The sequence below is a fragment of the Scyliorhinus canicula genome, chromosome 1 (genome assembly GCF_902713615.1).
Source record: "Scyliorhinus canicula chromosome 1, sScyCan1.1, whole genome shotgun sequence".
In the NCBI taxonomy this organism is placed as follows: domain Eukaryota; kingdom Metazoa; phylum Chordata; class Chondrichthyes; order Carcharhiniformes; family Scyliorhinidae; genus Scyliorhinus; species Scyliorhinus canicula.
In genome coordinates, this window is record NC_052146.1 from 90,472,605 (window position 1) to 90,495,132 (window position 22,528).

A 22,528-nucleotide genomic window follows, 5' to 3' on the forward strand; every position below is an offset into this window, starting at 1 on the left:
TTTGACAGATTGGCTGGGGGAAATGAATTGGCCCAAAAGGTCGTACTCTTCCCAGTAGCAGGTAGTGATTGGATCCTGTCCCAGTGGAATGATTTCCAGAGTCCCAAGGAGCTTTGTTTGACTGCACAGGAACAAAGACACTTTCTCTCTCTCATCTCCATGTTTACTCCAGAAAGGCAGTGAGTGCTGTATTCCTGGAACTGCAGAATGAATGAACCTACAGGAAGGCATTAAAGCCTGAAAACAAAGACCAAGGCCCACTTTCTCTCTCAGAAAAGTTGTGAGTGCTGTATTTCTGAAACTGCAGAGACCTGAATGAATCTACAGTAAAGCCTCAGGCGGAAAGTAGAGTTTGAGGAGTAATGTGCTGGAAGCAACCATCAGGAAAAAAGACTCTTTTCCCCTTTTACCTATGATTTTATACCTCTTTCTTCCCCTCTACGTTTGTCTTGTGTGTATGTGGTGGGGGGGGGGGGGGGGGGGGGAGAGTTAAAGTGGTGTCATGGGAGTGTCCATTTAAGAAATGTTTTTGTCTTATCAGATGGCTTCAGTGATGTCATTGGGTGGGTGGAGCTGGGCTGTGGCTCCGGGAGTTGGTTTTACTTTCACTTTGAGTTTGAACTGGTTTTGTTCTGCGCAGGTTGAAAGAAGGGTTTTCTCCCTATCTGCATTTTTAAATCTGTTTTCAGACTGCTTGATAACTTGAAAAGAAATAACTGTTTTCTGGAAGAAATTCAAATCTGCTGTTTTGGAAAGGAAACCGGAGCATCCATACCAGGTTTTGTGCTGTGTGCTGGGCTACACCTTAGAAAAGGGGTTTCTGGTTTATGGGATCTTGTTATTAAATTGGAACAGCAAAAGGGGAAAGTTATTAAGGGTTATACATAGAGTACAAAGAACAAAGAACAAAGAAAAGTACAGCACAGGAACTGGCCCTTCGGCCCTCCAAGCTTGCGCCAACCATGCTGCCCGTCTAAACTAAAATTGTCTACACTTCCGGGGTCCGTATCCCTCTATTCCCATCCCATTCATGTATTTGTCAAGATGCCCCTTAAAGATCACTATCGTTCCTGCTTCCACCACCTCTTCCGGCAGCAAGTTCCAGGCACCCACTACCCTCTGTGTAAAAAACCTGCCTCGTACATCTCCTCTAAACCTTGCCCCTCACATTTTAAACCTATGCCCCCTAGTAATTGACCCCTCTACCCTGGGAAAAAGTCTCTGACTATCCACTCCGTCTATGCCCCTCATAATTTTGAAGACCTCTATCAGGTCGCCCCTCAACCTCTGTCGTTCCAGTGAGAGCAAATTGAGTTTATTCAATCTCTCATCATAGCTATTGCCCTCCATACCAGGCAACATCCTGGTAAATCTCTTCTGCATCCTCTCTAAAGCCTCCACATCCTTCTGGTAGTGTGGCGACCAGAATTTAGCACTATACTTCAAGTGTGGCCTACTAAGGTTCTATACAGCAGCAACATGACTTGCCAATTTGTGTACTCAATGCCCCGGCCAATGAAGGCAAGCATGTTGTATCCCTTTACGACTACATTCTCCACCTGTGTTGCCCCTTTCAGTGACATGTACACCTAGATCTCTCTGACTGCCAATACTCTTGAGGGTTCTACCATTCACTGTATATCCCTACTTGTACTGGACCTTCCAAAATGCATTACCTCACATTTGTCTGGATTAAACTCTATCTGCCGTCTCTCCGCACAAGTCTCCACATGATCTACATCCTGCTGTATCCTCTGACAGTCCTCATCGCTATCCGCAATTCCACCAACCTTTGTGTCGTCCGCAAACTTACTAATCAGACCAGTTACACTTTCTTCCAAATCATTGATATATACCACGAACAGCAAAGGTCCCTGCACTGATCCCCGTGGAACACCACTAGTCACAGCCCTCCAATTAGAAAAGCACCCTTCCATTGCTACTCTCTGCCTTCTATGACCTAGCCAGTACTGCATCCATCTTGCCAGCTCACCTCTGATCCTGTGTGATTTCAGCTTTAGTACCAGTCTGCCATGAGGGAACTTGTCAAAGGCTTTCCTGAAGTCCATATAGGCAACATCCACTGCCCTACCTTCATCAATCATCTTTGTGACCTCTTCGAAAAATTCTATCAAGTTAGTGAGACATGACTCCTCTTCAAAAAACCGTGTTGCCGCTCGCTAATACGTCCACTTGCTTCCAAATGGGAGTAGATCCTGTCTCAAAGAATTCTCTCCAGTAATTTCCCTACCACTGACGTAAGGCTTATTGGCCTGCAGTTCCCTGGATTATCTTTTCTACCCTTCTTAAAAAAAGGAACAACATTGGCTACTCTCCAGTCTTCCGGGACATCACCTGAAGACACTGAGGATCCAAAGATTTCTGTCAAGGCCTCAGCAATTTCCTCTCTTGCGTTCTTCGGTATTCTGGGGTAGATTCCATCAGGCCCTGGGGACTTATCCACCTTAATATTTTTCAAGACGCTCAACACCTCTTCTTTTTGGATCTCAATGTGACCCAGGCTATCTACACACCCTTCTCCAGACTCAACATTCACCAATTTCTTCTCTTTGGTGAATACTGATGCAAAATATTCATTTACTACCTCGCCCATTTCCTCTGGGTCCACACATAGATTCCCTACCCTGTCCTTCAGTGGGCCAACCCTTTCCATGGCTACCCTCTTGCTTTTTATGTATGTGTAAAAAGTCTTGGGATTTTCCTTAACCCTATTTGCCAATTACTTTTTGTGACCTCCTGACTCCTTGCTTAAGTTCCTTCCTACTTTCGTTATATTCCACACAGGCTTTGTCTCTTCCCAGCCTTCTAGTCCTGACAAATGCCTCCTTTTTCTTTTTGACGAGGCCTACAATATCTCTCGTTATCCAAGGTTCCCGAAATTTGCTATATTTATCCTTCTTCCTCACAGGAACATGCCGGTCCTGAATTCCTTTCAACTGACATTTGAATGCCTCCCAAATCTCAGATGTTGATTTACCCTCATACATCCACCCCCAATCTAGGTTCTTCAGTTCCCGCCTAATATAGTTATAATTTGCCTTCCCCCAATTTAGCACATTCACCCTAGGACCACTCTTATCCTTGTCCACCAGCACTTTAAAACTTACTGACTTATGGTCACTGTTTTAAAATACATCCCTCCTGAAACTCCTACCACCTGGCTGGGCTCATTCCCCAATACCAGGTCCAGTACAGCCCCTTCGCTAGTTGGACTATCAACATATTGTTTTAAGAAGCCCTCCTGGATGCTCCTTACAAACTTTGCCCCATCCAAGCCTCTAGCACTAGGTGAGTACCAGTCAATATTGGGGAAGTTAAAGTCTCCCATCACAACAACCCTGTTGCTTTTACACATTTCCAAAATCTGTCTACCTATCTGCTCCTCTATCTCCCACTGGCTGTTGAGAGGCCTGTAGTAAACCCCCAACATTGTGACTGCACCCTTCTTATTCCTGATCTCTACCTATATAGCCTCGCTGCCCTCTGAGGTGTCCTCCCGCAGTACAGCTGTGATATTCTCCCTAACCAGTAGATATTCTCCCTAACCACCCCTTTTACACCCCCCTCTATCCCACCTGAAACATCTGAATCCTGAAACGTATTGCTGCCGATCCTGCCCTTCCCACAACCAGGTCTCTGTAATGGTAACAAAATCATAGTTCCAAGTACTAATCCAAGCTCTAGGTTCATCTGCCTTACCTGTTATACTTCTTGCATTAAAACATACCCACCCCCCTGCCATACTAGTTTAAACCCTCCCGTACTGTAGCTGTGCTGGGTATTTATGTTGGTAGTTGATAAAAATGCATACTGTGTGTGTTTATAAAATGTTAACTAAATTTGTAGAATAAACTTTATTTTTGATTAAAAGTGCTGAAGGCCTCTGTTGAATAACACCTGAAAGGCAGGTCCTTGTGCTCATCGTAACGAAAACCAATAAACAGTTATAGGTCAGGTGAACTCCATGGAACTCCATAGTGAACTTTAGAGTTTTCTAAACCCTGGCCCATAACAGTGGGGAATTAGAATTAGATAATAGTTAACCAGTTGTATTTGCTGTATATTTCATTACAGTTCTTGTTATTAATTCAAATTAATCGTGTTTGCATTTACAAATCTGGTGACTGTATTTATTGGCCAACCAAGGGCCAAAAACTTTGGGTATTTTTCTAAGACCCGGACTGAGAAGATTAATCCTTCACTGAAACCGAAGTCTATTTTCCCAAACATGGACAAATAACCCCTGTGTGGTAATTGCCTTGTGAATTTAGTGCATATTGGATATGGAAAAAAAGGTGTCTCAGAATTCAAGAAATGTAGGTAGTTGGGAACAACTTCATGTAGTACTGTGTGTGTACAGCCATCAGTGTAGTCAAGTGTACTGTTGTAGTGTATTATAAGAACATAAGAACTAGGAGCAGGAGTAGGCCATCTGGCCCCTCGAACCTGCTCCACCATTCAATGAGATCATGGCTGATCTTTTGTGGACTCAGCTCCACTTTCCAGCCCGAACACCATAACCCTTAATCCCTTTATCCTTCAAAAAACTATCTATCTTTACCATAAAAACATTTAATGAAGGAGCCTCAACTGCTTCACTGGGCAAGGAATTCCATAGATTCACAACCCTTTGAGTGAAGAAGTTCCTCCTAAACTCAGTCCTAAATCTGCTTCCCCTTATTTTGAGGCTATGCCCCCTAGTTCTGCTTTCACCCGCCAGTGGAAACAACCTGCCCGCATCTATCCTATCTATTCCCTTCATAATTTTATATGTTTTTATAAGATCCCCGCTCATCCTTCTAAATTCCAACGAGTACAGTCCCAGTCTACTCAACCTCTCCTCATAATCCAACCCCTTCAGCTCTGGGATTAACCTAGTGAATCTCCTCTGCACACCCTCCAGCGCCAGTACGTCCTTTCTCAGGTAAGGAGACCAAAACTGAACACAATACTCCAGGTGTGGCCTCACTAACACCTTATACAATTGCAGCATAACCTCCCTAGTCTTAAACTCCATCCCTCTAGCAATGAAGGACAAAATTCCATTTGCCTTCTTAATCACCTGTTGCACCTGTAAACCAACTTTCTGGGACTCATGCACCAACACACCCAGGTCTCTCTGCACAGCAGCATGCTTTAATATTTTATCATTTAAATAATAATCCTGTTTGCTGTTATTCCTACCAAAATGGATCACCTCACATTTGTCAACACTGTATTCCATCTGCCAGATCCTAGCCCATTCACTTAACCTATCCAAATCCCTCTGCAGACTTCCAGTATCTTCTTTTCACTTTATCACTCATCTTAGTGTCATCTGCAAACTTAGATACATTGCCCTTGGTCCCCAACTCCAAATCATCTATGTAAATTGTGACCAATTGTGGGCCCAACACTGATCCCTGAGGGACACTACTAGCTACTGATTGCCAACCAGAGAAGCACCTATTAATCCCCACTCTTTGCTTTCTATTAATTAACCAATCCTCTATCCATGCTACTACTTTATCCTTAATGCAGCAATTTTATCTCATGCAGCAACCTTTTGTGTGGCACCTTGTCAAAGGCTTTCTGGAAATCCAGATATACCACATCCATTGGCTCCCCGTTATCTACTGCACTGGTAATGTCCTCAAAAAATTCCACTAAATTAGTTGGGCACGACCTGCCCTTTATGAACCCATGCTGCGTCTGCCCAATGGGACAATTTCTACCCAGATGCCTCACTATTTCTTCCTTGATGATAGATTCCAGCATCTTCCCTACTACTGAAGTTAAGCTCACTGGCCTATAATTACCCGCTCTCTGCCTACCTCCTTTTTTAAACAGTGGTGTCACATTTGCTAATTTCCAATGCACCGGGACCACCCCAGAGTATAGTGAATTTCGGTAAATTATCACTAGTGCATTTGCAATTTCCCTAGCCATCTCTTTTAGCACTCTCTGGGATGCATTCCATCAGGGCCAGGGGACTTGTCTACCTTTAGCCCCATTAGTTTACCCATCACTACCTCCTTAGTGATAACAATCCTCTCAAGGTCCTCACCTGTCATAGCCTCATTTCTATCAGTCACTGGCATGTTATTTGTGTCTTCCACTGTGAAGACCGACCCAAAAAACCTGTTCAGTTCCTCAGCCATTTCCTCATCTCGCATTATTAAAACACCCTTCTCGTCCTCTAAAGGACCAATATTTACCTTAGCCACTCTTTTTTGTTTTATAGTCCTTCGTGTTCTTCTTGTTGTGTGTTTTCTTTTAATTTAATAAATATTTTTTGTTAATTGATCATAAAATGACTATTCCTCCCTGGTTTCCATATATTTTCTCACAGTATACCAAATTGAAAATATTTACCCGGATTTTGGGTTACCCTTGTATTTAATATCAGCTGGGTTCTTAACATAATTGGGGGCTCGTCTGGGATTTTGAACAGCTTAACTCATGGGTATAGGGGAATTTATGACTTCTAAACATAACAAGAGTGAGGAAAGTGGGGAACCCAAGTGAGTATGTATGTAATTTAAAGTAGCGTGACTCTTGCCATGGCTAAGACCTGTTTGGAACTAAACAGTATAACCTTGGAAAGTTTGAAATTGATGGAACTGGTTAATATTTTAAGGATTATCTACAGGGGCTAAGAAAGCTGAGGTAATTGAAAGAATAGTGAAGCATTTAAATGTACAAGAGCTGTCAGACAAACCAAGATTTTTGAAAAGTGAGGAAATTTAATTAGCTAAACTTCAATTACAAATGAAACAATTAGAAGTGAAAGAAAAAAAGAAAGAGGATGAAATAGAAATGAAGACAACTTATTTGGAGGATAAGAAAAAAGAAGGAAACAGATATGAAGAAATTTACAATGCAGGGCAAAGAGAAAGCTTTTCAAAGAAGATTGGAAATAGAGAAGTTAGCATTGGCAGAAAGGGAAGAGGAGAAAGAGAGAGCATTTTGACTTAAATGCTGGAAGTTAAAGCAGAGGCACCAAAGCAGGTTGAGGAAGGACATATTTCTAGACATGAACCTAGTGGAGAGATGTTTAAATTTGTACAGGTACTTTCATAATTTGATGAAAAAGATGTGGAGGCATTTTTAATTCATTTAAGAAAGTAGGGGACAAATGATACAGTTGTAAGATGCTGCTCTTAGAGTAAACGTATAGGTGGGGCTAGTGAAGTCTATGCATCTTTGTCAGAGGAAAGATCTGGGGAGTATGAAACAGTGAAGAAGGCTATATTGTTGGCTTATGTCTTAGTACCAGAGGCTTCCAGACAAAAATTTTGAAACAGTTTGGACAGATTTATATTGAATTTGAAAGGGTCAAACAAAGTAATTTTGATAGGTGGGTGAGAGTATTAAAATAGAAGAAGCCTATGAGGCACTTAGAGAAGTAATTCTGTTGGAAGAATTCAAAGATTCATTATCTGCAGTGATAAGAACTCATGGAGGAACAAATAGTTACAACTGTGAGGCAAACCATGGAGCATGCTGGTGACTATGAATTGGTTCATAGGTCATGGTCTTTTTTTGGACGCACTTTTAAATCTGATAAAGATAGAAAATGGGAAGGTGCAAGAAAAGACAGTCAAGCAAGAGAGAGCGCGGTTGAAAATTTCAAGGAGACTTCATCTCAAAGTAAAAACGATGGTAGCATTGTTTTGGTATTCGACTGGCAATCCAGAGGCCTAGACTAATAAACTGGAGACATGAGTTCCAATCCCACGATATCAGTTGGAGGATCTAATTTTGATTAATTACACCTAGAATAAAAAGTATTTTGGGGCACATTTCATGAAATGAGGATAGATAGGAGAGGTTGTTCTCCTTGAAGGGAAGGCTAAGAGGAGATTTGATGGAGATATTCAAAATCATGAAGGGGCTGGACAGAGTAGATAGGGAGAACCCAACCCCCCCCCCCCCCCCCCCCTCCCTCCCCCCTCTTATAAAGGCATCAACAACAAGAGGGGACAGATTTGAGATGATTTACAAAATGAGCAAATGTGATGTGAGAAAAAGCTTTTTCACACAAGTGGTTGGGGTCTGGAATCCACTGCCTGGAAGTGTGGTAGAAGCAAGTTCAATCAAGAGGGCAATGGATGATTACTTGAATAGATACAATGCTCAGGATATGGGGAAAATGCAGGGGAATGGCACTAAACCATAATATTGTTTGGAGAGCCAGTGCAGACATGATGGGCCAAACGGCCTCCTTCTTCATTGTAATAACTCCGTACTTCTGTGACATTTGTGTATACATCTCATTGCTGCGGCCTGTTTTAGCAAGAGTCAAAATAACTCCACAAAAAGAAAAGCAAATAAGGTAGGACAAACATAAAAACTACCATCACATTTCTCATTGATTCTTTGAAAATCACATAATCTCATATAGTATTCTTTATGATAACTTTGATGTTATCTGCTCATAGAATCAAAAATTTACAGTGCAGAAGGAGGCCGTTCGGCCGATTGAGTCTGCACTGGCCCTTGGAAAGAGCACCCACCCAAGCCCACACCTCCACCCTGTCCCTGTAAACTAGTAACCCCACCCAACCTCTTTTGGACACTAAGTATAATTTAGACTGGCCAATTCACCTAACCTGCACATCTTTGGACTGTGGAAGGAAACCGGAACACCCGGGGGAAACCCACGCAGACATGGGGTGAAGGTGCTGACTCCGCACAGACAAAGACCCAAGCCGAGAATCGAACCTGGGACCCTGAAGTGGTGACGCAACAGGGCTAACCACTGTGCTACCATGCTACCCTGACCGAGATATCAGACCTAGACGTCTCCTTATACCATGCCCAAATACAAGAATCCAAGAAGGCAAAAACGTGGAAACCAGTGTCATCAATTCTGAGGCTGCATTCAATAGTAACCCCAAAACTGCCTGAGACACCTGCCCTGACCAGATGGGACTTTCTGGTATAAATCTTCTGCTTCCCATTTAGGTTAATTGCATTGGCTCCAATGTGTATTTATGCTGCTAGCATTTGTCCGTCAGATGAATTCATTGCCCTAGCCTTGGTGTTATTAACTGAATGTGCTACATCAATCATACCCCACTTGACAAAGGGGCAGAGGGCTTATTTTTCAAGCAGTTAGCAAACATATATGCTCTGCTGTCTATTTCGTTTAGGTTATTATTTTTCCCTTCGAGTCCCAGACTGGATTAGGCATTTAAAAAGAATTATGCAGAGTCTCTGGGGTTTTGGTTGTTAGGTAAACACGCTGGCATCACTTGTGAAATGTGATCAGTGCTGCGGTCATGTGACAGTCCCCCTTTAATAACTTGTTACAGGCGCTTGGATACATTTCGCTCACGTGGGCTCCGGGTTAATTTCCACGCAGCGTTGCAGCGCCTATTTCCCAACCTGGTTGCTTCGCTGCTGCGATTTGCTAAAACTTCAGCGGAATTTCCTGGTCTTTTTTTATTTTCTGTAACTTTTATTCCCCAGCCCCCCCCCCCCCCCCCTTTCACATCCCACTCTCCTTTGCTCTGTAATTGCAGGCACGGTTCCCAGAGAGGTTTGTGACGATGAGGTGGGCAGAGATTGCGATGGGAGTTTCACTGCTGGCGTTACTCTCTCGAGTTTGTGAGGGTCAGGAAGAAGGTACAGAATTTTTGGTTGGACGTGCCCCTGCAGGTTCCAATGCAGGGGGAACAAGTGTCAGCAGTGGTCCTTGTTCTGTGTTCATGTTGAATTTGTTAAAGCTAAATCTGGGAGGTAGTCCGAATTCTTAACTGGAGGTCTGTTCATGCCGGCTTTGACTATGTTTCTGCAGTCTCTTTAATTAACTAGGACAGTTTGGGATATGGAAAGGTAATGCACGCGTCATTTAATATTGGCATGCTCTGAGTGACAATAGGTGTGATCTTTCAAATCGTTCTTTATAACCCAGTCACAAGTAGTTGAATATTTAGGGATGTTTCATTAACACCTGTGCAGGTTAAATAAACGAAATTGAATGTCCCTGGGAGAGGTTGAAACGCATCGCGGAGAAGGTGGAAATTTCCATTGTTTTGTTGGTGCTGCCTCCAGTGTGATTTTGTCACTGTGCATGCACTTGGGAGTTAAAAAAAAAAATCACCCCTCTCCTTTCGTGTTAGTTGTCGATGGCAGTTTGGTAGTTTTAAATATTTAGTATTTATTCCAAATGATTGACCAAGCAGTGAGCTTTTTCTGTGATATACAGAATGTGCAAGTAGTCATGACAATATCATTCCTTTGAAAATAACCCCCTCTGTGCTCTGCAATCTCGTAATTGGTGTCGCAATTGCCCCATTTATGCGAACCGAAATTTAATGCTAAATTCAACCAGTCCCCATCGCAATACTGGAATCTGATGCAAATTAAAGTTCACAAATATTGCTTCAAATTTCATGGAAGTATTCTACACGTTTTCAATTACAGCAAGATAGGTGTTCAGCATTGAGCTGAATCTTCACTGAGCTGAAGATCGACCCTGAAATGAATGATCAAAACATCCCTCCTATTACCGCAACTCAACTATGAAAGCCCAGAATCTGAGTTTTCAGGTAGTTTCCTGATACCAGTATCGGCAGTGGCTGAAACGTTTTTGGTGTTTTGGATTAAATAACATCAGAAATACGAGTAGGTCATTTGAACCTTCTCCACCACTCAAAGATGATCACACTCCCAACTCCACCTTCACGTGTCTCTTCCCCCCCCCCCCCCCCCCCATTCGCTTAGTATCCAAAATTCCATCGACTCCCAACTTGAATATTCATTAATGACTGAGTATCCAGCTCGCGTTAGTGTTACCAATGGTGAATCGCTATTTGACCTCTTCAGATAGTGAATAAAATAGCGCAATATTGCTTCAACTTTTTAAACAGTAAGAGCCACACACGGTGAGGGATCTGTATATGACTGACAGTGCTGCAGCTCATTCTGGTCACCCCTGTTGATTGAAATCATTTAAACATGTTTTAACCAAAAAAGTGAATGGTTTTGAAGGTTGGGGGGTGGGGAGAGGGAGGAGGGTGTCAATCTAGTGGATAAATGTCATTCCTTTGTCTGGACAGTACATCCTGGCTTGCATTGAAGATTGTGTTTAATTATTGGCTGTATTAAATTTCCTGCCAGTGCCGATGGACCTACTTTCAATTCAATTTGGAGAATTAGAGGACCTGCACTTTGGACACTTTTTTATTGTGCTTGACGAGTAAATCAACAACACTGCCAAAATAATGGACAGAAACCGGTTTGTTTATATATTTAAAGTGTAAAGGTGCAGGTCCTGCTGGGCTTTGAGATGATATTTGACACCTAACCTGTCACTGGTTCAATTAGTGAGATTTAAGGTTTGTTTTGTGACAGATGGGTACCTAAGTTAGAGTGTCTCAGAAACAGTGGTAATACCATACTGACTTCTGTGTTGTTTTGTTCCTTAAATAAATACTTGCATTTATAATGGTGCTTTTCATAACCACAGTATATCCAAAAGTTCTTGACTGCTAATGAAATACATTTTTGAAAATGAAATTTGCACATGGCAAGCTCTCTAAGAACTCTCCTGGGATTTTTTTTGCATCCATCTGTACGTGGTTTTATTGTCTTATCCAAACTACTGACAGTGTGGTGTTCCCTTGGCACAGCAGTGGAGCTCAGTCAAGGTTACAGACCAAGTGCTGGTAAGGTAACCCTGACAAGGATGCTACCCCTAAGTCACAGCTTTTAATTTTTATCCTTGTTGCCTGTCCCTAATTGCCCATGAGTGGCTTGCTGGGCCATTTCAGAGGGCAGTCACCCACGTTACTGTGGGTTGCAAGCAGGCCAGAATGGGTAACCATGGCCGATTTCTTTCAGCAAAGGGTATTAGTGAACCAGCTGGGTTTATACAACAATCGATTGTTTCATGAGTAGTTTTCAATTGTAGACTTTAGTTGAATTTACGGTTTGACACTACCCTTAGTAGATTGCTGTTCGCTTAGTGTTGGTCTTTCTGGAGTGGATTTAAACCCACAGTCTACTATTTGTTATTCTCTTGATTTGATTATTTCAACATACCCGTGGTTAAACCTCCCCTCTTCCACCCTCCATAAATTTATCATCCAGAATTCTGTTGCCCTTGTCTAACTTGCACCCAAGTCCCAGTCACTCACTAATCCTACTTTAAAAGTCCTGTATAAATGCAGGGAGAGTGAATTGGCTCAGTTGGCTAGATGGCTGGCAGGTGGTTCAGAATGGCACCAACAGCATGGGTCAGATCCGACGGCCTGCCTCCTCTTCCCTACCCCATAATAAACTGTGACATAAGATGGGGAAAAGCAAATTACTGCGTATGCTGGAATCTGAAACAAAAGGGAAAATGCTGGAAAATGTCAGCAAGTCTGGCAGCATCTGCAGGGAGAGAAAAGAGCTAACGTTTCGAGTCCTATGACTCTTTGTCAAAGCTAACAGACAGAGAAAGTTGGAAATATTTATACCGTGGAGTAGGAATGCAAGATGAGTCATAGCCACAGAAACCCAGGGAAACCGGGTGCTAATGGGCACAGATACCAAGGGGTAAGAGTGTTAATGGCAGTCCCCAGAGAGGACAAAAGATGTGAAAGGTCAAACAGCAGGGAAACTAACATCAGAGGATAGGTGTGGGGGGAGGGGAAGGGGGAAGCAAAGAGGAAAAAGGAGCAGGAAAGGTGGATAAGATTTGGGGGGGGGGGGATTAAGATAGAAAGAAATGGTAAAAGACAGTTGAAATGAAATTAAAACAATTGGGTTGAGGTGGGGCTGATCATCTGAAGTTGTTGAATTCGGTGTTGAGACCGGAAGGCTGTAGCGTGCCTAACCGGAAGATGAGATGTTGTACCTCCAGTTTGCGTTGGGGTTTGGTGACCTCTCATAATTGACCTCTCATAATTGGAACTGCTATCTAGAGGTTGCGTTGGAATTGTTTGGAACTTTTGAGGCCGCAGCTGGAATACTGTGTGTAATTCTGGTCGCCACATTATAAGAAGGAGGTGATTGCACTGGAGGGGGTGCAGAAGCCATTCACCAGGATGTTGCCTGGGATGGAACAGGAAGAGACATTGAATAGGCTTGGGTTGTTTTTGCTGGAGTAGAGAAGACTGAGGGATGACCTAATTAAGATGTGCAGGATTATGAGAGGCTGGATAGGGAGCAACTGTTCCCTTAGTTGAAGGGTCAGTTACAAGGGAACATAAATCCAGGTTGAGGGGCAGGAGGCTGAGGGGGGATTTGAGGGAAAAACCTTTTTAACCCTGAGGGTGGTGACGGTCTGGAATCCACTGACTGGGAGGGTGGTAGAGGTGGGTTGCCTCATGGGCCAAGTGCTGGCAAATGGGATTAGTTAGGCAGGTTGGGTGTCTTTTATGTGTCAATGCAGACTCGATGGGGCAAAGGGCCTTTTCTGCACTCTATGCTGACACTTTGGATGAATTTTTAGGCCTCAACAATGAAGGGGCTGGGTGTAGAGTTGCAGATTGTCAAGCCAGCATGTTGGTTTCCAGGCACCATTTTGCTCTTAGGCAGTGTTCCCAGAGGTGGGGTGGCAGTGACACAGCTACCTGCCCGAGTGGCAATTAATCAAATAAAGCAGGCTAAAAGCCTACTACTAAAGGCTTGGAAATGTTGGAACAGTCTAGCTGCCCTCTTGCTGGCAGACCCATGGCTGGTGGAATTTCAAGTAATTGAGACCATGACACACACATTGATTGTTGTGAAAAAACCCTCTGTCTCAAACTCCCCCCTCCCCCCTCCCCCCACATGCCTGTGCTGGCCTACTGTGCTGAAACTCTGGACCCAGTGATGTTGTCGCCCCTTAACTGCCGTCTGAAATGACCTGGCAAGTCCTTCAGTGCAAAGGTGAATAGGAAACAAATGTTGGCCTTGCCAGTGACACCCACATGCCATGAAAGAATGAAGGACACTTGGGGCCCAGTGCTTTGAGGCTCCTCTTTGTCTGCCTGGTTTTAGCTGCAGGGTTCCTCTTCCACAATGGGAGACTGGTTTCTAAGGGCATTTTAAATCTTCAAATTAAATTAAATGTTGGGTGACTCCATTATGCACCACCCTCCTTTCGCACTTAAAGGCAGTCTATTACTACAGTGCAGGCAGGACTCATATTGGCCCAAGAGTCTGTCTGCTGTCCTCAATTAGACAACAAGCCTGCCCTCCAGCTGATATCCACCTTGGAGAAAATAACAACTGGGTGATTGTCATCCACACAGCTCAGATCTGAGTTCCAATTGATGCTGAAGTTGGGGGTCCTGAAGTCTGTGAGGAAAATCTTGCGCCATGTTATTGGCAGCACAGGATACAAAAGGGAATCCTGAAATGTTTATCAAATATTAGCCTATTATTTTTGTATAAATCTGTATTGCAAGATACGTAGACTATAACGTGCAAAAATTCTGCGCCTGTGCTTTTTATAGAGTTCAATAATGGCAGTGATTTTTCAGACTGCTGGATGTGTGTTTCAGAAGTAGCGTCATGAGCTTGCTGCGTCCAGCTGGGGAAATGCAGGGTCCAGACGCAGCAGTTTTAGTTTGTCATTGACAGTAAATGAAAATCAGGTGATGCTGAACTTACTCAAATCTGCTGTTTCACAATGGAAGCAAAGTCTCATACTGATGTGTCATCTCCTTCTCGAGACAGAAGGTTGCAAACAAAGCTGGACTGTGACAATGACCACATTGTGGCAGCTGGGTTTATTTGTGACTCTGCTTTGAAGGATAAAGCTGCATTTTAATAGCAGAAAAGCTTCTGGGAGATGGGTGAAAGACGACTTGGATTACGATAGTACGTGAAGTCAATAGCTTTTACAGTCCTGTCGGATTGCTGTAACTATCAGGCAGGCAATAACATTAACAGTGAAAATAAAAACAGAAAATGCTGAAATCCAGGTTGGGCAGCTTGTGTGGAGCCCAACTGAGCTAATGCATCGGGTTAATGACCCTGCACCACCCTTTCAGCTCTGAAAACATTGGTTTCAAGCAAGTGCAAAGGGAGGGTCTGTGATCAGGTGGAAGGCAGGAGAGAATGAATTAATAAAGGGATGATGGTGCAAGGCAAGAATGATGTTAATGGGACAAATGACAGACAAAAAGTGGGCCTGGAGCTGTAAATGATAATGAGTCGCTCATTGTCATCAGCAGCTGCTAGAAAAGTATATGGGCAGGGTTTAAAATTGGAAATGGTGTGGAAGGCTGTAAAGTACTGAATCAAAAGATTAGCTTCATTGGGACATTGTAGGATGCTGAGAAGTCAGCATAGGAGCCATTTATTGAGTTCAATCTCATGGAAGCTATGCCTTGCGGTCTGTGTGAGTGCTGTTGTGCTGTGATTTTTGTTTTGCTGAAGGGGACAGATGTTTTTTTTTTGGATTTATCTTCCGTAGTTGGAGTCAGATTAGTAATAATTCACCAATTAGAGTTGGTGTTTATCACCGTGTTAAACTAACCTCCAATAAATTGACCAACTATTATTGTTATCCTCAGATTGCACTAAGAAGGTGAATATTCATTACTAGTCATGCTTACTGTATGTTTTGATTTTTCAGGATGTCCAGAATTGGAGACATGTGAACGTTGTATTGCTGGTGATGCTTCACTGAACTTAACAGACTGTGTATGGGCACATTGTCAGTCAGGTCAGTGCCTTATACATAATTCAGCACGTGGAGTAATCATAGGGAGTTCATTTCTCAGCCTTTGAGAAGACTATTTGTCAATATTCCACCAACTTGACCAGTCTTACTGCACATTCGGGACAATCATTTAAATACTTTTGGAATGCTCAAAAGGTTGTAGAATCCATTAGGGCTCCATGGCATCCTTTATGGGTGTTTACCAAGTAAATGTGACCCAAAATAAACACTCCAATGTATTGTGGCTAGCTCGGGTATTAAGATTTCTGTTCCTGCCACAATATTTCCTCTTGCTGTGTTTCAATGGGAAGGATTCTCCTACAGGAAAATACTTCCCTCCCTGCTTGTGTCACCAAAAAATAAGACAAACATCACTTGCCTGCTGAGAGCCATCTCTAATTATAGCACTGTCTTTTCCCTGAGGCAACTTGGGCTCAGATGGATGCTTGAGATGACATCAGCTGTTGGCGCAAGTACCCTCAGAATATGGATTAGCAATCTTTGTTCCCAGATACTGATCTGGAACTATTCATTATCCTCTAATTCCGTATTGACCAAGTATCTGATTGGATTAGCTGATGTGGCATAGGGGAATTATTGACATCTCTGGTTTGACACTTGAGAATATTGACTATCCAATGTTAAATGGTCCTTTAAGTTAGTCTGTTTTGCTAACTTTGAATTATTGCTTGTAATATAGAAAGTACATCACTTGGAACCCAGGAATAAAAGACCAGATTTCCTTGATTGCTATCCAGCCTTTGACCCATATGTTTTCATTGTGCAACTGACCTTCAGAGGAAAGATTTAATGTTTGACAGTTTTGGGTGGCACAGTAGTTAGCACTGCTGCCTCAGCGCTCCAGTGACCCAAGGTAAATTCCAGCCTTGGGTAACTGTCTGTGGGGAGTTTTCACTTTCTGCCCGTGTCTGTGTGGGTTTTCACCAGTTTCCTCCCACAGTCCATTTATTCTTCAAGAGCTGGTCACCGTCAGCTGCCAAAGTGGTGGTGGGGGGGGGGGGGTTGGGAGGTGGCAGGGGTTATTTTTCAAGTCATGTATATAGCAGTTCGGGAGGGGGGGGAGGGGATTATTTTATCTTTTCTGTTGTGTTATGTATAAAATGTTTAAAAACAAAATTAATTTTTTTAAATCGGCTACACAAATAGTAGGTATGGAAGGTAAATCTTGTTAGCTTGAGTGAGCTCCCATGGCAGTACATGGTCGTAATTTATTTTTAAGCACAGTGTTCAAAGATGGGAGAGCTGATGAATTATGAAGTGTGATCTCTCATCCAGAGACGGAGATCTGTTTATTATGTGAAGGAAAATCCATTTAGTTCCCAAGGAAGTGTTTTTGGTTCTAGCAGAAATCTGGATCAGAAAATGCTGATAGCGCGCAACAGGTCTTAAAAGAACATCCCAGTTAATGCCTTATTGGTTAGCTTGAGCGGCATGGTAGCTTAGTGGTTAGTACGGTTGCAGACAAAGAGGTCAGGCTGCCTGGGAAAAGATAATCTTGAAGCTTGTTTTGAGTTTGTTTGGAATGATGTGGGAGAGTGATAAATGGAAGTCAGAGTGGTGTTCAAGAGGCTGGCAACACGGGCTCACACTGTAGGCAGAACATGGGTGTTGGTGAAGCAGTCACCTAATCCCTATTGAAGAGGAAACTGATCAGTTTTGAGTTAGAGAAATTGCTTGGCAGGAATGTTTGGAACCCTACCTGGACAATGTGGGAGGAGAATGGACAGAATAAGACTACATTGGAAATTTTTATAGATCTGTACTCAGCAACTTTTTCCAGCTCTTTTTCTCTATTGGGACAAGAATATGAATAATGCTTGTGGAATGGATGATTTATCATAACGGTATTTTTCTAAAGGAGTTTGAAGTACAGTAATTTGTTTGACTCCTGGTTTGGGTCACTGTCTGTGCAGAGTCTGCACGTTCTCCCGTGTCTGCGTGGGTTACCTTCGGGCTCTCCGGTTTCATAGAACATAGAACAGTACAGCACAGAACAGGCCCTTCGGCCCTCGATGTTGTGCCGAGCAATGATCACCCTACTCAAACCCACATATCCACCCTATACCCATAACCCAACAACCCCCCCTTAACCTTACTTTTTAGGACACTACGGGCAATTTAGCATGGCCAATCCACCTAACCTGCACATCTTTGGACTGTGGGAGGAAACCGGAGCACCCGGAGGAAACCCACGCACACACGGGGAGGACGTGCAGACTCCGCACAGACAGTGACCCAGCCGGGAATCGAACCTGGGACCCTGGAGCTGTGAAGCATTTATGCTAACCACCATGCTACCGTGCTGCCCCAAATGACACACCATGCTACCGTTTCATAGAACATAGAACATAGAACAGTACAGCACAGAACAGGCCCTTCGGCCCTCGATGTTGTGCCGAACAATGATCACCCTACTTAAACCCACGTAACCCGTATACCCGTAACCCAACAATCCCCCCATTAACCTTACACTACGGGCAATTTAGCATGGGCAATCCACCTAACCCGCACATCTTTGGACTGTGGGAGGAAACCGGAGCACCCGGAGGAAACCCACGCACACACGGGGAGGACGTGCAGACTCCACACAGACAGTGACCCAGCCGGGAATTGAACCTGGGACCCTGGAGCTGTGAAGCATTGATGCTAACCACCATGCTACCGTTTCCTCCCACAAATCCCGAAAAACGTGGTTGTAAGTGAATTGGACATTCTGAATTCTCCCTCAGTGTACCTGAACAGTCACAAGAGTGTAGCAACTGGGGGATTTTCACAGTAATTTCATTGCAGTGGTGATGTAAGGTGACTTGTGACACTAATGAAGATTATTTGAATTCCTGATAATTATTCCATTTATTTGCTTTTGACACAATCTGGAATATTAGTGCTCCATTCCTAGTTAGTTATCCTGCTGCACGTTTTTGTCCAACATTCGGACTGTGGTCAGGTGAGAAAGGCAAGTGCAGTGAGTTTCTGAGGCCTTGTGGCGCGAGCAGCTGAGTCTAAAGTAAGGAAGATATACCCCCATTTTATGGCACATGCTGCCTTTAGGAAGGTAGGTTGAAACGGCCAACCACTTTGTAAGAAACTAGGGAGAAGGGAAGTGGTTTCCTCTGTGGGGTGGGGAGGCTACTTGGGGACAGTTGGGTGTAGTCAGGGGTTTGTGCGGGGTGGGGGGGGGGGGGGGGGGGGGGGGGGGGGGAGAGGGGGAGAGAAGATTGAGTCGGTGCACTAGTTACCCAGGATTTAAAAGTAGTTTTAGTTCTGTTTTTAGCTGTGTAACTATTGCTGTAATACAGACAGAACAATCTGAAGTTTGATTTAAATTGAGTTTGACTGTTCCCAGTGCAGAGTAACTGCCCATTGGGTGTTTAAGTTCTTGGGTATTTGCCTTTCTGACGTTGGGACCTCTGAGGGAGGGTGTGGGATCCCCCAGTGCATCTTTGGGGGCCCTGGGTATGGTGCTTTGGAGGTTGGAAGGGGCTCAATCTATTTAAATCTGTTATGTTCTGATGGCTCTAATGTTAAAATGAATCATGCCATATGCTCGGAGTGGTATCACCAGTGACATCTCTATCCGTGGTAGCTTGCATTTCCAGATGTCTGTTCAGTCGCTTGAAACAGCATTTGAGTTCGGCAATTAGGCGATCCAATTACCTGACCTCAATCGGTGCGTTCCAATTTTATCCTACAAATTGCTATTCATTCTGCAGATTATAGTAACAGACCAGCTTTTAGTAAAAAATATTGCTTCCTTGTTAGATAACAGCAGGGCTGAAATGTATCTGTGCCTTCCATAATTTGCAAATGGATCAGAATTGCAGATTATTTTATTTGTGCCTTCTGGTGGTGCAATTAGGATTGAGTTCTTTGTGGGACAGTGCTGTGATTCACACTTGGTGTGACCCCAGAGTGAAAATTGAAGGGAGGAGGAAGTTCAAACATCAGAGAGATGGGCGCAAAGAAACCCACAAGACACCCGCCATTTTGGATGCTGCCTTTGGGTTCCGATGCCATTAGGTTCACAGACAAAAAAAACTAATTTAAAGGGGCCTTGCCATTGACCCCAGGGTTGTCACATCTGAGTCTCTTCTCCACAGCTGCCATTGTTGTCTCAGAGCTCATGATTCCCATTTGCTCCTTCCATGATCACACTGGGAGTTGTGACCCACAGTTTGGGAATCCCTGGTGTAGAATAAGACTGTGTAGGTGCTGGTGAGCTGCTGAAATACAAATGGATGTTTGACACAGTGACAACGAAGGAAAAGTAATGTAATTCCAACTCGGGATTGTGCGTGGCTTGGAGGGGAATGTGCAGATGGTGTTCTCATGGGTGTTGTGCTGTTGTCCTTCTGGGAGGTTGAGGATGCAGCTTTTAAGTTGTGTTGATGAATTGCTATAGTGCATCCTGTAGCTGGAACACAGTGCGCCTGTGTGTCATTGGTGGAGTTAGTGCATATTTGGGGTGTAAATGAGTTGCTGATCAAACAGGCTGCTTTGCACTGGTGTTGGACATCTAGTTGTGTTGGAGCTGCACTCATCAGGCAAGTGAAGTGTCCCATCACACTCCCGATTTGTGCCTTATAGATGTTGGATAGGATTTGGGAAGTCAGAAGGTGAGTTGCACTCTTGCACAATCATCAGCCTTTGAATCATAGAATCCCTATTGTGCAGAAGGAGGCCATTCAGCCCATCATGACTTCACTGACCCTCCAAAAGTAAACCCTACCCATGAATCCTACCCAGGTCCAACAAACCACCCTATCCCTGTTACCTGACCTAACCTTTTGACACTTGGGTCAATTTAGCATGGCCAATCCACCAAACCTCTGAATGAATAAAAATAAATCCTGTATCAGATCTGCACGAAGTGCTGCCATATCGCATTGGGTGACTTTTATTTCACTTGCTGTCTGGTTCACCAGTCTAGCCCCATTAGAATGATCAAACTGGGGTCCTACCAAATTGAGATATTGATGTGTGGCAGTCTTTGATTTGTTCATTTTGGGGCTGTGCAGCAAATTGCAGCATGAACAGACAATGATAGCCAAAGGGTGCGATTCTCCCAAAAGGGAAACAAGTCCCCTGCCGAGCACGTTTCCCAGTGTTTGCAGTATTGACAAACACATGGTTATTCAACACGACTTGCGTTGTATAAGGGGCCTGAATGGTGAAAGTGCGGCCGATGCTGCACATAGCCCCGTTTTGTACGGTGGGTTACTCTGCTCGCCGGAACCCCCCAGTGTAGCAAAAGATTGGGATGCCCCCGAAACAGTTGCCAACCCCTTCCCCCAGCCTGAACGCATGATTGGAGCCCCCCCCCCCCCCCCCCCCCCCCCCCCCCCCCCCAAACACCACACTGGGCACCTCTGGCCCAATTGCGCATGTGCAAAAAATGCCAGCTTGGCAGCTTGCCAGTGCTAACCTGGCACCATGGTAGTGCCTTGCTGCCACCTAGTTGAAACTGCCATGGTGCCCTGGTGGAACCAGTAATGCCAGCACACCATCCTGCCAAAGGGCACGCAGCTGGGGGCTGTCGATCTCCTGGGAGACACCCACGAGTACCATTCCCGTTTGTGGGGACCAGTGATGAATGACGCTCGACTGGTGTCTGAGGTGAAGGGAATGAATCCCAAAGCCTCGGGTACCTCGGGAATCCGCACATTAGAGTCACTTGTCTCACTCTGATATGCAGATCGGCCAAAAATTGATCCCAACCACAATGACTGGTTTGATATTGCAATGTCTCGCAGGGTCACATTGCATGTTGTGAGGCGTTGTGAGCCGTGTAGATCCCAGGAGTGAGGTCTCGCAGCTTTCACCAGCCACACTGTGCCACAACGAGCTGCTTTTCTGGAACAGCATGGCCTTTGGATCGTGCCCAAAGATTCCTAGGATACCTCGTTTGAGACAAGTCGCTGATTACTCTTTGTAGGTTTGCTCTTGAGCAATTTATCTAGCTTGCTGGTCTGAGGAACTACAGTCGAGGAAGCACAGTGGTTAGCTTCACAGCGCCAGGGTCCCAGGTTCGATTCCTGGCTGGGATCACTGTCTGCGGAGTCTGCATATTCTCTCTATCTGCGTGGGTTCCCTCTGGGTGCTACGGTTTCTTCCCACAAGTCCTTAAAGACGTACTGTTGGGTGAATTGGACATTCTGAATTCTCCCTCTGTGTACCTGAACAGGTGCCGGAGTGTGGTGACTATGGGCTTTTCACAATAACTTCACTGCACTGTTCATGTAAGCCTCCTTGTGACAATAAAGATTATATGATAGAATGGGCGAATCTTGCATATTGTTGCAGGGGTGTGGGCCTGGGTAAGGTGCGGAAGATGGGCCGAATGCCCTCCTTCTGCACTGAAGAAATTCTAAGGTGTTTAATTGGGGAAGGAAGTGATTTTATTTCATGCATTTGTAAAATTTCTATTGTACGAGTGTCTGCTGATCAATTTTTCCACCACTGTCCAACACCAATAACAAAAACACTTCACTGACTTCAGTGTTGTCGATTAAGGCTGTATCTTTAAATGGGGGAGGGTAGTTACTGCAGTGAGATTTGAACAGAAATGCATTGTTTTGATATTATCCAGGAACCAGATTCTGACTCAGAATTAGTAACGCCAGGATTGACATGTCAAGCTATTTTCACTGAATCCTCTTTCTATCTCCTGTCTTGATTCTATAGTTCTCACATTTTTAAAAGAAAAAATAGACTTTCTGTGCACTCGCTAACTTCCTCAAATCATCTTTCCTAGATCCCACCCACCAGCTTCTTCCCCACCTGCACTCAACTGATGCTGCATTCATTTACTTTGTTCTCAAAATGCACAACTATTAGGAGTTATTGACTCTGCAG

The 22,528-nt window shown here is 44.1% G+C and overlaps 1 protein-coding gene across 5 annotated transcripts in view; it reads left to right on the top strand.

Moving 5' to 3' along the window:
- The first annotated feature begins 9,349 nt into the window (after nt 1–9,349).
- cd164l2 (CD164 sialomucin-like 2) overlaps nt 9,350–22,528 on the top strand; it is a 45,438-nt gene continuing 32,259 nt past the window's right edge. For 2 of the 5 annotated variants that reach the window (XM_038795241.1, XM_038795273.1), the window contains exons 1-2: nt 9,350–9,633; nt 15,566–15,655. In XM_038795241.1, coding sequence (XP_038651169.1) covers nt 9,558–9,633; nt 15,566–15,655 — 166 coding nt within the window. In that variant the 5' untranslated portion in view covers nt 9,350–9,557. The remainder of the gene's footprint in view (nt 9,634–15,565; nt 15,656–22,528) is intronic. The other 3 variants (XM_038795256.1, XM_038795249.1, XM_038795264.1) reach the window with 3 other exon arrangements.